General features: G+C 36.4%; 1 protein-coding gene across 1 annotated transcript in view; it reads right to left on the bottom strand.

The window, feature by feature from the left end:
• Positions 1-14785, bottom strand: part of LOC110116339 (cytochrome c oxidase assembly protein COX15) — a 57512-nt gene extending 42727 nt beyond the window's left edge. Inside the window, exons 1-6 of the mRNA XM_028695126.1 lie at positions 14482-14785; positions 9458-9771; positions 3850-4075; positions 3518-3763; positions 3335-3445; positions 2869-3000 (exon numbers count right to left, since the gene is read on the bottom strand). Coding sequence (XP_028550959.1) covers positions 2869-3000; positions 3335-3445; positions 3518-3763; positions 3850-4075; positions 9458-9771; positions 14482-14679 — 1227 coding nt within the window. The 5' untranslated portion in view covers positions 14680-14785. The remainder of the gene's footprint in view (positions 1-2868; positions 3001-3334; positions 3446-3517; positions 3764-3849; positions 4076-9457; positions 9772-14481) is intronic.
• Positions 14786-15069: the final 284 nt, after the last annotated feature.

A 15069-nucleotide genomic window follows, 5' to 3' on the forward strand; every position in this document is an offset into this window, starting at 1 on the left:
TTTTTTTTTTTTTTTGGGGGGGGGGGGTGGTTTAAAAGCAGCTTGTTTAAATTTGTTGTATTATTTCAAAATTTAGATTAAGCAATTTCTACTCTGTTGTAATATCTTAAAATTTGATTTCAATCAATTTTTATGATGAGTGTTTAACCATTTAAATGATTGCTTGATTAATTATATCAAAAAAGAAATATTAAATAATATTGATAATGAAATGATTGTACAATAATTTCAAAATATGAAGACTCGGAGGAAGAAACTATTAGGTAATATGTAAGAAGAACATCAAGAGCTAACATTCTCAATTGTAAGTTTTTTCTTTATCATGTATTCTATTTTTTTATAGCAACGATTTAAAAAAAAAAACTAAAACCGTCAATGCCGATCTGGCAAGCATAAAAAAGGTTGAGGGTATTTTTAAATTCAATAATTTTTTGCCCCACATGAAAAAAATTATTGCTTCACCCCTACTAAGCTATAGTTTTTTAAGCCTAAATATTTCCTTACATTTTAATTCTATGAAAAAATAGGATCAACGGCTTAGGACTCTAAGCTTTTTCTTATTCCATTCAAAAATCAAGATCACAACACTCCAATGTTCGGTCGTTGTTACCCACTGGTACCAATAATAGTCATTACCTCTTGCTACTTGCAACCAAGGGTTGCCACAACTCTCCTTTCCAACCTTATCTTCAAAACTACTCATTGTTTCCTCCATCGACCAAAACCGAGACTAAAAATTTCCTGTGAGGGACCATCTTTTGCCACTAATAATAAACAAAAAACAATCACTCTCCATATTTTCTTCATCTCTCTCTTCCTAAAATGAGTTAATGAAATAAGCTTAAGACAAAATGCAACCAAATATTTTTCTAAGCTTATATTAGCTTATATCATCTTATTTTTTTACCCAGCAATTATTTTAACTTAGCTCAAATCCTTGGCCTACCAACTCGTCATTGAGCTTATCTTAAGCCCCATCCAAACAAACCCTACAAATAATATTAAAAAATAAAGATCATGATTTTCCTAGTTACATTTTATGTTTTTAAAAGCTGAAACACATTTATCCCAATAAAAAATGCCATGAGGATTACACCTCAAACTTTTTTTATGAGGCTTGTGCCTTAACTTAGCTTAGGCCCATCTTAAGGCACGCATCACCTTGCTAGCGTGAGGCATACGCCTCACTCTATTTATATATTTTTTATTTAAACATACTTAAAACCCTAAACTAAAGCCCCAAAGAAATCACACCTTCAGAAACACCCATGCCACAACTTCCTCTCGACTTCCTTGGAGGGCCCGCCATTTTCTCTGCAGCCACCACCATAGTAGCTGTTGCCGGCAATCACTTCAAAGTAGCTCACCACCACCGCCTCTAAAACTTTTGGAGTATTAATCTTATCATTATGTTGATGAAAAATATTTATAAAAGAAGAAGATTGAAACGGATGAAGAAGAAGCAGGTTGAGAGACATTGGACTCCACAGCATGAGGCAGAGGAGAGAATAATTTGTTATGATGAGGACTCAAATAAAGACCCTAACATTGATGATAGAACAAAGGATTTCTAAGGTTTTTTCCCAACTATTTCAGCTTTCTTTATGAATTAATGTGGATGAGTAGGGAACTGAAGAAGAAAGAATTTAAAGTTTAACTTTATGTTATATGATACTTTTGATGAAATTCCTATATTTAATTTTATATTTCATGCAATTTATCATTTGTCACTTTATGTCTTGTATAACTTTTTATTTCATATGTATGTCAATTTGTTATTTTATAGCTCAATAGAAAGTTAATATGTCATCATTTAACATATTATTTAGATATTATATAAGAAAATCACTTTTAACCTTTATTTTCACGTTACACAAATTTTTTTTTTATTTTGAGGCTTATGCCTCAAAATGCCTGGAGGCTTATTTTGAGGCTTAAGCCTCGTCTAAAAAACAAAAGCCTCAATACCCAATTACGCAATTTTAAACCTTGATTTGGATGGCACAATTACCTAGATAATGGTGTTACTCATACTACCATGTTATCTACCATTATATTTGGATTAATGCTTTTATTGTTTGAATGATGTGTTTTTTCATCAAATACTTCGATGTTTAAAGTCAATACTCAATATATCTGGGTGATACTTACATGTCTTTTCAAGGATCATAGTTACATGTGAATGAAATAAAATTAAAATGTCATTCTAAAAATCGTTAACTTTAGATGTTATCATGTCAAGTTGACACTTGCTAATACTATATAGTACATGCCAGCAATCCATATATGTCATATACTAACAATAAAATTTAAATAGTAAATGAAGATTAACTTAACAACCCCCGAGGAAACTTTGACTTGGCATGCCATACTTTCAAAATACATGAAATAGAAGCATTGAAGTTGTGATTGTTTAAGGCAAGGGGTATAGTAAATATCCAACAAAGAACAATTGCCAACTCAAAATGAAAAAAGTAAGGATATCTTCCTGATTAAAAGAAAAGCCAAAGCATTGAAAAATCGTCATTTAATTGTTGGATAAAATTTTAAAAGCGTTCACTTAAACTACCATGACAATAAAACTGGTACACATAATATATAAGACTCTTATATAGATTTCTTCTATAATTATTAAACATGTGCAGGATAAAAAGTAAAAGACATTCACTTGACTTCCCTGGAAAAACATTATTTAGAGATTGCAAAAGAATCTTATACTAATTGCGAAAGGAATAGGCCTCCACAGTTACAGAAAAAAGCGTTAAAGCCATTGCAATACCCGAAACTTGATTTTTCATGCACTCAAGACATTTATTGGAATAAACCCACCTCAATAAAATCGACAAATTCCAAGGATTTGTAAGTTACCTGCAAAGCCACCATCCCCACCGTACTTCCAATTAAAGATCGTATTGCTGGATGCAAGTCTATTTTTCTTGTAGCCCACCAAAAGGTTACTATTGAAACCAATGTCGTCGTTGCTAGGATACGATGGTCAAGCTGTAAAAACAAAGCATGTTAGGATCAAAACAAAATTTGAACCTCCAATAAAGAACTAGCACAAAATTCTCATAGGTTTACAGCAAAGTAATGGAATCAACCTAAAGTCCCTTCCTAATTCCACTGGTGGGTAATCAAAACAAAATTTTAAATCTCATATTTTATAATTTTTAGAATGTGCGAATAAAGGAAAAGTAATAATAGAGAAGGAAATAGATCATCCGATATTTGCAGCTACAGTGATGCAACAAGACATCCAAATCATGTCGTCCTTGAAGGAATAAATAGAACGGAAATCATAGCACAATATATTTGTATATAATTGAAATTATACCTGAACAGTGGATGTATTCTCAAAAAAGTTCCTTAAGAACGGCTTCATGCTAAAAATATCATCAGGAATCCACATATCACCCATCTTAGGGAAAGTATTGTACGCATGGCCCTGTTAACATACACCGAAATAAGCACAGTCAATGAATAATTCTTCCAGGAAAAAATAGAGTTCCACTTATACCGCATCATTTCCAGCAACAAAAGCTCCAGATACCGCTGTAATCCCCACAAGGATGCTTATTGGAAGTGCAAATTTTCTTATTTTGGCAGCGCCATTTACCCAACTTAAGGATTCGGTTGGAGGTTCAGGCATGACAACTGAGAGAGCGGTCCACAGAAGACCACTGTATATAACAAACGCAGATGTAAGATGAGTTGCTAGGCGGTAAGGGCTAACTCTTGGTTGCACATATTCAGAAGCTGGCTCCTAATAAAAAGGAGAAGAATGTTAGGAGATCTATCAGATGCTTAGCAGGAGCTTTTACCTAAAGAAACAAGAAATTATTTTTATACCTCCAGCCCACTCTTCACCATCCACCAGCCAATCAATCCTTGGCCAGCACCAAGTGCAAATAGGGCTGACAATCTAATTCCAAGTTGACGAGTGATGTACCCTTTCATAAGGAAATAAGCAAAAGGGACTGCGAATACAACACCCAGTGCTCTTCCCCACATTCGATGAGCATATTCCATCCAATAAATGAATTTGAAGTCTTGAAGACTCATTCCTTTATTCACCCTAAATCATGCAAGATTTTAATGGTATAAATGAATTATTACCAGATTACCCGAAATAGACAGCTTTCAGAATGACAAGAAAAAAGGGATGCACTAATGGATGATTCATATATTGGAAGAACCAACAATAACTCTCAAAGATTAAATTGGTTATGCAAAAAGGAGATAGCATGAACCAATAACATACACTGAAGAACCGAAATAGCAAGACAGCTCTGTGAGCTGTTCTCGATTAGCGAAGACGAGCGATAGAACAGCAGAAAGGAAATGGAAATTAATCTATTGTATGTCTTGATAGAGGTTACAGCATGTATATATAAAGCTTGTACAGGTGGTACACGTGTGCAGTGACTATAGGTTAACAAGAATAGAATATGATGACTACATGTGTCCTTGATTTGGTGCGTTGCTGTTTGGTGTTCTAATATCTCCCCGCAAACTGAGGGAACTTCAGTGACCGTGAGTTTGAGACGAAGCTTGTGAAATCTTGGTGTAGACAAGGCCTTGATGAAGATGTCGGCAATTTGATCGGTGGTGCTTAATGGAAGTAGGCAAATGTTCTTGTTTTGTATGTGATCACGAATGAATCGATGATCAATTTCGATGTGCTTTGTTCTTGCATGATACACCGGATTATTGGCAAGAGCGATAGCCGACGTGTTTTCACAATACAAGTCTGTTGGTTGCGTATTTGGGACTTGAAAATCTTCTAATATACGACGGAGCCAAATGATGTCAGCTGTGGTAGCGGCCAAAGATCTGTACTCGAACTTGGTTGAAGAATGTGCTATAGTATGCTGCTTTTTAACCGTCCAGGAGATAAGAGTGGTACCTAAAAAAGAATAGAAACCAGAAGTAGATTTGCGAGACACAGGGTCCCCGGCCCAATCGGCGTCCGAGAAGGATGTTAGAGTGAGATTTTGTTTAGTTATAGGAAGACCAAAATGTTGTGTGCCACGAATATAACGAAGTTGACGCTTGAGGAGATACATATGCTCGGGTAAGGGATTGTGAATGTGTTGAGATAAAATATTCACGGAGTAGGATATATCAGGTCTAGTCATAGTGAGATACTGAAGAGATCCAGTTATTTTTCTGTAAGTGTTAGGATCGGAGAGAATTGAGTCAGTAATGAGATTGTGAGGGATTTTAGTACATGTGGGATTTGATAATGGGTTGCAAGACGTCATGTTAGCAATTTGAAGAATGGAGTTTGCGTATTGAGGTTAGGATAAGAAATATTGATTTGAGCGAGATTTGATTTGAATACCAAGAAACGAGTGAGCTAACCCAAGATGTTTCATAGCAAATTTAGTGTGACGTTTTTGGAGCAGCTCAGAAATAGCGTAAGAATTGTTGCCCGTGATAAGAATATCGTCGACATAAATGAGAAGAAAGATAGTGAATTTGGAATTTGTTTCAATGAACAGAGAAGAGTCTAATTTACTGTATGAAAACCCGAGTGAAAGCAGGTGGGCAGTGAAGGTCGTATACCACTGTCGTGGTGATTGTTTTAAGCCATAAATAGATTTGTGTAGACAGCAAACGTGAATTGGATTTGAGGAATCTTCGAAGACTTTAGGCTGAGTCATGTAAATAGTTATGGAGAGGGTCCCATGAAGAAAAGCATTTTCGACGTCGAGTTGTTGGACTTTCCAGCCGTTATGTAAAGCTATGGTAAGCAAGATATGAATAGTTGGGAGCTTAGCGACGGGACTAAATGTTTCTTCGTAATCGATACCGTATTCTTGTCTATTACCTAAGGCAACAAGACGAGCTTTGAATCGAGCTATAGATCCGTCGGAATGAAGTTTGGTGCGATAAGTCCATTTACACCCTATGATAGTGGTATTGGGAGGGGGTGGTACTAAGGTCCAAGTTCCTTGAGTTTGAAGGGCAAACATTTCGTTTGCCATAGCTTGTCGCCATTCAAATTGTTTTGCTGCTTCGGTGTAATTTGTAGGTGTAGAATTGGGAAGAGCAGGAGTTTGATGATGGAGAAGATTGAGACGAGTTTTGGGTTTCAGATTACCGGTTTGGTGACGTGTTACCATGGGATGTCGAGAGGAAATCGCAGGTTGTGGTGCAGCCGTGGTAATTTGAGGTGTACTGAGTGGGATTGATGGTTCGGTGGGCCTAGTAATTGGCTGATTTAAACAGTTGCGTGTGTGGAAGATTTTGGTTGTATGAAGTGAGGGATAAGAAGAGCTGGAGAGATGTTATTAGAAACCAAATTGGAAATTGTTGGGCTGTTTTTGAAAGGGAACGACTGCTCGTGGAAAGTGATGTATCTTGAGTATATAATTTTGTTTGTATGAATATCAAGGCATTTATAACCTTTGTATATGTCGGAGTAGCCCAAGAAGACAAAAGAAATGGCTTTAGGTTGAAGTTTATGACGACTATGAGGAGTAAGAGGGAAACATTCGTAGCCAAACACACGAAGATGAGAGTAGGATGGGTGTTTGTTGTAGAGGAGTTGAAATGGAGAGGTTTGAAGGGTTTTCGGAGACGGCATTCTATTGATGAGATAAGTAGCGGTTAAAGCTGCTTCGGGCCAGTGATGATGCGGGAGTGAAGCAGTTTGAATAAGAGTTCTCATAGTTTCGGTGATATGGCGATGTTTTCGTTCAGCGAGCCCGTTTTGTTCGGGTGTGTAGGGACAGGACACCTGTTGTTGAATGTCGTTGTCTTTTAAAAAATTTGAAAGGGTATGGTTTAAAAAATTTTTACCTCCGTCGGTACGAAGACATTGAATGGCAGAGGATAATTGTTTTTCGATGTGATTCTTGAATGTGATAAAAGTGGGCGTAACTTCGAATTTGTGAGTGAGAGGGAACAACCATGTGTAGCATGAATAATCGCCTACAAGTATAAGATAATATAAGTATCCTTGCACAGATTTAACGGCCAAGGGGCCCCAAACATCAGCATGAATTAATGCAAGAGGTTTCTTTTGCTTATTTGTAGATTTTTCAAAAACTAGTTTGTGAGCTTTCGACATTGTGCAAGACGAACAAATAGAAGAAAAACTTGGTATTTTAAGACTAGGATTGTATGTAGAAATCATATGAAAAACTTTCTGGTGAGGGTGACCCAAGCGATTATGCCCTAGAGATGCCGTGGATGAGGTAGCTGAGAGTGTTGTAGACGAATTGGTACTGCATGGTCCTTGGACGGGGTATAATCCTTCACGGCAAGGGCCACGGAGAAGCGTTTGGTGAGTCTTGAGATCCTTAAATTGAAAGCCAGATGGGTCAAAGACAATGTAAATATTGTTATCTTTAGTCAATTTAGAAATAGGAAGAAGGTTATAATGAATAGTAGGTGTATGTAAGAGTTTTATTAGATAAATCTTACGAGTCGGTGTGGGCAAGATGCCCTCATCGGTATGCACGATTGGTACAGTGCGTCCATCACCGATTGTAATTGAGTCCGTTCCTTGATAGGAGTTGGATAGAGATAATCAATCGAGCGAGTTGGTGATGTGAGAAGAAGCCCTGGAGTCTAAGAGCCATTCATTAGTAGCAGCTTCGGATGTGGCCGCAAGAACCCGATTCTGATTGCTGCGTTGTTGAGGAACATACTGTAGCTTCGAGCGATGCCAACAGTCGCTAGCCGTGTGTCCTTTCTTTAGGCAGATTTGGCATGAAACAGATGTTGTTACCTGTTGTCGTGAGGTAGATGAGTTGTTTTGGGGAGAACGGCCACGAGAATGGTGGCCACGTCCGCGGAAAGAGTAGAGTGCGACATTGGGATTAGATCCATTCGAGGCACGAGAGGCGTCCATTGAAATGTTGATTTCTTCACTTAAGAGTAAGGAGTATAGGTTCTCTAAGCTAATCGGGGTGAGCATGGTGTGAGTGGATGTTTTGAATGATTGGTAAGAGGGAGGTAGGCCTTGCAAGATATACAGAATGATGTCTTCTGTGTCAACAAGAGAGCCGACTGCGGATATTTGGTCGACGAGAGTTTTGATTTCATATAGGTATTGAGATATGGATGAATTTTTCATAGAAATGTTGTGCAATTCGTTCTTGAGTTGAATAACCCTATAACGATTGGATGATTGGAATCTTGTTTCAAGGGAAATCCAAATTGCTGAGGTGGAATCAAGATTCAAGATGTAAGGTAGAATAGTAGAGAAAATCGTGGAATAAATTGCTGCGGCTAAGTTTTGGTCGGTGAGAATCCACTGTTTGTATGCGGGATTTGCCGCGGTAGATCCGCCCGATTGCTGTAAATCTTTGGTCGGGGGTGGAATAGAGGGATCAAGAAATGCAGAAAAGCCATTTGTACGAAAGAGTTTGAGTATTTTTTATTTCCAGAGAGAATAGTTATCACTGGATAATTGAGTGGGAACCAGATTTTTCAGATTAGAAATCAAAAATTTTAGGGAAGAAGAAATACTGTTGGTATCCGTAGTGTCTTGATCGGAGTGATCTGTCGTTTGGGAGGTCGCTGATGAACGCTCCCGCTCTGATACCATGAAGAACCGAAATAGCAAGACAGCTCTGTGAGTTGTTCTCGGTTAGCGACGACGAGCGACAGAACAGCAGGAAGGAAATGGAAATTAATCTATTGTATGTCTTAATAGAGGTTACAGCATGTATATATAAAGCTTGTACATGTGGTACACGTGTGCAGTGACTATAGGTTAACAAGAATAGAATATGATGACTACACGTGTCCTTCTTGATTTGGTGTGTTGCTGTTTTGGTGTTCTAATATACACAAATCCTCACTTTAAAGCTCTTAACCTCATTTCCATTTTATATTTGATTAAATGAAAGGATTCCAAATGTTCCGCCATTTCAAGTCAATAATGTAAAAATGTCATCAACTCTTTGGTTTAAAACCAGTGAGTTGTACTTTGCAAATCCCATAAATTAGTGTAAGATATAAACATGTCTATTCATCTTATTAAACAAGATAAATGAAGTTAAAAGATTGATTCACTAAGGCTTTGTTTGGGACAGCTTTTTTGCTACTTTATAAAACCACTTTTTAGTATAAAAATTTATAATTCAATAAATTTTTTACTAGAAAACCATTTTAGAAAGTAGCAAAGAAGTTATCCCAAACGAAGCCTAAATCTAAATAATTGAACAAAATGCTTAATAACTGCCAATAAAGTGAGACCTACGTTTTCACATGGAAAAAAATACATTAAAACCGATATGAATTTCAACTGTCACGTGTAAAATGTATAGGGTATGCCACAAAAAGATGAGGATTCAAAATTAATTAATCATTGGCACATTAACAGGAATAGACATTTATTGTATTCAGAAATCTTCAAAGGAAGATCAATAAAATCATAAAGAAACTAATAATCCCCCGGCATCTAACGAGAATGGCTTAGCATGAAACATTGTCTTACCTTTTATATTCAGGAGATTGTTGATACTTTCTAAACTCTAGCAACCATTCTTCCTCTGAAAAGGGAGGAAGAGTACCAGTAAATTTCCAATCGGTCATGGATAGACCAGATCGAGTGAGACGAGTAACACCACCAAGTATAACAAGACTAAAAACCCAAGATGCACAACCAAACAGCCACACTCCAACTTTTTTCTGAGCATGAGGTCCATTAGTAACAAGCAGTTTCAATCCTGAACATGTCGCCTCTGACTTAATTGAACTCGTGACAATTGTAGTGGTAGTCATTTTTCTTGAAGATGGGTACAACCAACTCTGAAATGAAGTGATTAAAATATTATTACTAAAATTGCTTCAGACAAGAAAATACAATAATAAATCACAAGTCATGTTTGTTCAAGACGGTTCATATTTGTGTTTATCATCAGAACTTTTTGATCCCGAGAAGAATACTATTATACACCCCAAATAAATTCAAATTGAAATGGGGCCACATCAGCTGCATATATTATACATGAAGTTAGCAAATTCAAATTTAGTAGTTACTGTTACAAAAAATGAGTTAAACTAATGGTCATACTTGATCCTCATATTTAGGTCAAGGAACATACATTGGAGTAAAATACCTCATATCTGAGTAAACAACATTATATTTGATAAACCATATGTTTGTGTCAAAAACTTTATATTTGGCAAAAAAATTTAGAGAAATTTACATGTGAAACATGGAATTCTTATACTATGCTATAATGTAAATACATATAATGATTTAGGAGTTAATTATGTAAATACATAAGAATTTAGTGGTATCTATATATAATTCTTCATCTTAATCTTTGTATCAAGATCAAATACCTTAAGTTCAAGTAAAATACCTTATATTTGACTAAGCCACCTTATAACGGCATCAACAATCTTACGTCTAACTAAAAGAGTTGGGAAGAAATCCTTGCACAGGTTTTTATAGTATTAATTAAGGATAGCTGATGTGAGTGACTGCACCAATTTGGTAAGTGTATCATTACTTTTCCATGCAAACAATGCTGTTATTCATCTATCTTTTAACCATCTAGTAATAAATACTAAAAGATCAAAAGCACGCACTCTGTTAGAGTTTCCTTTGCAGCGCTTCTCCCCTCACTTTCTTAAGATTCGGTGAGATCCTATTGTTCTCTTTTTTTCTTCGGGCTAGGACGGAGGGTCTCTACAACTGCTATATGGTAAGGACAGTTTTCCCCCTCTTCCTTCGTCTTCTTTGTTGCTTCAAATCTCACATCCCTAACTCAAAAAAGTTCTTCTCTGAGTTATATCCCTTGCACTGAGGATAAAGTTTCGTTTTCTAAGGCTAAGATTCAAGAAGCTAAAGATATGTGGAGTTTGGCTCTTATTGGGTATGCCATCAAAAGACATTCGTTCTACAGTAACCTTATACAAGCAATAAGCAATATCTTAAAATGAAAAGGTACACTTGAGCTTCCACTTTTACACATGATTTATTTTTGTTCAAAATTTAACTATGTTGAGAATTTGGAAATGTTCTACAGAATGGGGGACCATGGTTCTTGATCAGTTGCCCATTCAATTTTAAAAATGATCTCTGGATTTCAAAAATGTTAAGAAAAAATTCAAAGAAGATCCTATCAAGCTTAGGTCAGAATCGGGCATCTTAAAAGCTACTAGCAAAGTTAGGATTCCGCTTGCTATTGATTCTCTAACTTCCAAAGCAAGTTATCCTTTGACAAGTGTTCAAATCAATACTCCTCGATTATCTAAGATGAGATTATCATTTCACTAAATGATAAAGACCATATTCAACATATTTTATATGACTGGAAATCTACCGCATGTACCAAATGCAACACTTTTGCTTATGAATATCATAACTGACCTAAGACTCATCCACACCTTCAAAATGATATTCCTAAAGTTGTTTAGAATCGAGGTCGAAGCAGGAGCCTTTCTAAAAGTGACGTTGCTAGAGGTAATATCAGGAATAAGGCTGTCTCCTTCAGCCCCAAACTTGCCACAGCCTCTCCTATCCTCACACCAGATCTTAACCTTCCCCAAGCTGCCTCAAATGATAGAAAAGACTCTTCATCAACTAATGTTCTACCTAGATTCACTTCTGAGGCTGATTCCCAGCAGCAAGTGGTTTCCAATACCAATCATTTACCATTATCTCTTCCTGCTATGCCCATCTCAGAAAATGAGTGAAGTAATGTGGGTACTAATCAATTAGTGAGTGCTCCCTCAAGACTCACAAGCAATAAATTTTTGGTGTTACTCACAAAATTCATTATTCGTTTGCTTCTTCTAAGCTTCCTAATCAAATTAATCATTCTATTATTACCTTAATATCCAAAAGCACTCATATTCACACTTTTAATGATTTCAACCCCACATCTTTATGTAATGCAGTTCACAAAGTCATTGCCAAACCCTTGGTTGGTAGGTTGAAAACTATTTTTCCCAAATATAAAGGATATTGCTGATGATGTTGCTGTTGCTCTTGCCAATGACGTCCTGAATTCCGTTAATGAAGCCAACAGTCCTAGGCATTTTATGCTATGGATTTGAACAAAGCTTTTGACAGCGTGAATTGAAACACTATAGCAGAATTTGGGTTTCCTTGCTATTTTTATGACTTGGGTCATGGCCTGTACTTATAATGTTACTTTCATGTCATCATCAATGGGAAATTTAGAGGATATTTTAATTCCACATTATTTCTTGGATAAAGCTATACTTTATCCCATTTTCTCTTCACATATGTATGGACATTCTTTTCTAATATTATAGTCAATATTCATAAATAAAGTCTTTCATCGCATAAATTGTTAAGTGATAGCCTTGATATTGTTTGTAACGTTATTCCATGGGTTTATTAGGGAATCACTATTTCATCTTCTAGAATAGGAGAGCTAGATTGCTTGACAATCATCAGCAAACTTCAAGATTTGTGGGCAGGTCGGAAACAAACTACTTGGTTTATTGGTTCATGTTAGTCGTTCTTCCTAGCGCATATTCTTTGGAAAACTTCTAGCTTGGACGCTAGATTTCTCCACATTACTGCGTGGAGAAGAAGCTTAGCCCAATTTTAGGGAAAATGCCCAATTTACCCAAAAATAAAGTATGGGCTTTCTTTCTCGTGTCTTTAAGTTTGATGCATAAATCTAAGATGATTTAGAGGCTTTATAACTAAAGCTACATCCTCAATTCTTCATGTTTTAATGCTTACTTATCTCCTTTTAAGCTCCCTAATGTCATTCTTGTGGAAATGTTCACATAGTATTGCTCTTATTATAAGAAGGTTGCGTACTCTTAAAGTCTGCAATGTCAATTCCTTATAACTCATCTATTATCCTTAAGCCTAATGGTCTGTTTTTTGCTTGAGATGTTTGGGATTCAGGTTCTTAGCTTGTTTAATACTCCTAAGCATACCACTTTAAGGGATTTCATTTTTAATTCCTACTAGACCTTGCCTACAAGTGTTACTATTCAATTGAGAGAATGTAAGGATCTTATTCAAAGCACCAACATTGATTCATATGGCCCAAATTGTTACTAGTATGGCTCTAACTCTTTCTCTTACAATGAAGTTTATAATCGTTTAAATCTTGATATTGCTAAAGTGGATTGGAATAAAAATATTTGGTTTAAAGGTTCTCTATTAAATATGTCCCATTTCTTGGAAAGTTTAAGTTGGTGAGCTTATGGATGCTTTAGCTACCCGTGGTATCCCCATAAAAAGTTTAAGCGTGCATTGAAAACAACATCAGGAATCTCACTCTCATCTTTCCTTCCAATACCCATTCTCCATAAACTTACTTAGAAGTTGCATTCCTTATGAAAATTTATTTTGTTTAGATTGTACTTTTGCCCAATTTCTTATGTATGCTCACATTATTGACGGTAATGTCATTAAAAGATTCATCTTGATTTTGGTCCATGTTACTGCCCATTATAATTGGTTGAAGTGCAATGATGGCATTTCGGGGAAAGTGGTGATTCTAATGTGGACATCTTGAAAGAAAAAAAAATTATTTCACAATTCTATGTTGGATATTCTTTCCTATCTTTTACTTTACTCACTAAACCATTGGGTGTCTGTCCACAATTTAGTGATGGTTTTATAGTTTTTATTCGTTATATAGACTCTCATTAGGCCTGGATGTTACATCCATTATGCTTGGTTTAGCCCTTTGTGGGGCTACAGTGTCAACCATCTGATATTGTGGGGCCTTGTTTAGGGCTGGTGAGCTATTCATCTAAGGCCCCTCTTTGCTACTTTGGCTGGGAAACTCTTTTTGTTGCTCGGCTATGTAGACCGAACTTTGACTGCTTGAAATTTTCTCTTATGGAGGCGACTACTCCCTGATTTACTGGTTGGAACTCTAATTGGATTCACATTTGGTTTCCTTTCAGATTTATTATATGATAGCTTGCCTTCTTTGGTTGTTACTTGGTTTAAATGCTTTTGATTTATATAGGCTAGCTTGTGAATTGGTCTTTTTTTTTTCACAATTACAATTTTTGGCTTTATTTTGTAATAGTCATTTGTGACTCTTTCTTTTAAAAATGAACATGACTGGGAACAGACAACATTACTCAGAAAATTTAAAAAAAAAAATTAAAGCATTTAGCTAATATCTATAAAAACACAAATCTTGAGTGACGTAAACCAATACATCAAGAAAAAAAAAACGACATTTTTAGTTTATCCTCAAAACCCCAAACTCCCTAGATATCAAGCAGAAAAAATGAAAAACAAATAAATATGGAAAAATCAAAATCACTAAAAAATGAGGCACCTTACAAGGATCGCTAACAAGGAGCAGTTCATGTTGTCCATAAAAGCCTAAGGTTAAGCTAATTCATAGAAAAGAAAAACACTTTTAAATAAAACAGCTTCAAATTAATGTTTGGACAAGAGCAAACATACTTCAATATCTATAAATCCCAATCCCATGCAAAATTTATAAATTAAACGGGCATATCGTGTGCCAAATAGCAAAATAACAAAACCTGTTTCAGGGTTCCGAACCCGTAAACAGAGAAATATCTTGAGAGCAAACATTCCCCGGGAAACGTCGACGATGACAAGCTCGAAGGGGAAACAAACCCTGATTCAAGCGAAGACCTAGCATAACCCCTGAAGTGCGATGCTAAGTTTGATTGGGTCTTTCCCCTGCGTAGGATGGCTCCCAGTCTGCTTGCCAACATCGCGCCAATGCTACACCCCGATAGCTTCACTAATTCGATTGATGCCGGCGACGCACCACCGAAGAGAAGTCCGGCGAGTTGACGTCGTGTTATAGCAGGGAGTTTTACGTGGACAATAGAGGACGTTGGAGCAAGCAGAGTTTGGCCGGTAAGGGTTTATTGTCTTTGAGGGTTTATATAGGGGTGTTAAAATTGGTTGTAGGTCGGGTTTGAGTAGAATTTGGAATTGACTCGACTTTATTTGATATGATTCAAATTCGACTCGTTTTTACAAACGGATTGATTCATTCAACTCAAACCTGACACAACACTGTGAAGAAGAGGGCGTGGGACTCCCGAACTCTCTGGACTACGTCAAAGATGATGAACAAGCGACTTGTCCCTCGTAGA

Source organism: Dendrobium catenatum, unplaced genomic scaffold (genome assembly GCF_001605985.2).
Source record: "Dendrobium catenatum unplaced genomic scaffold, ASM160598v2 fragScaff_scaffold_621, whole genome shotgun sequence".
NCBI lineage: Eukaryota > Viridiplantae > Streptophyta > Magnoliopsida > Asparagales > Orchidaceae > Dendrobium > Dendrobium catenatum.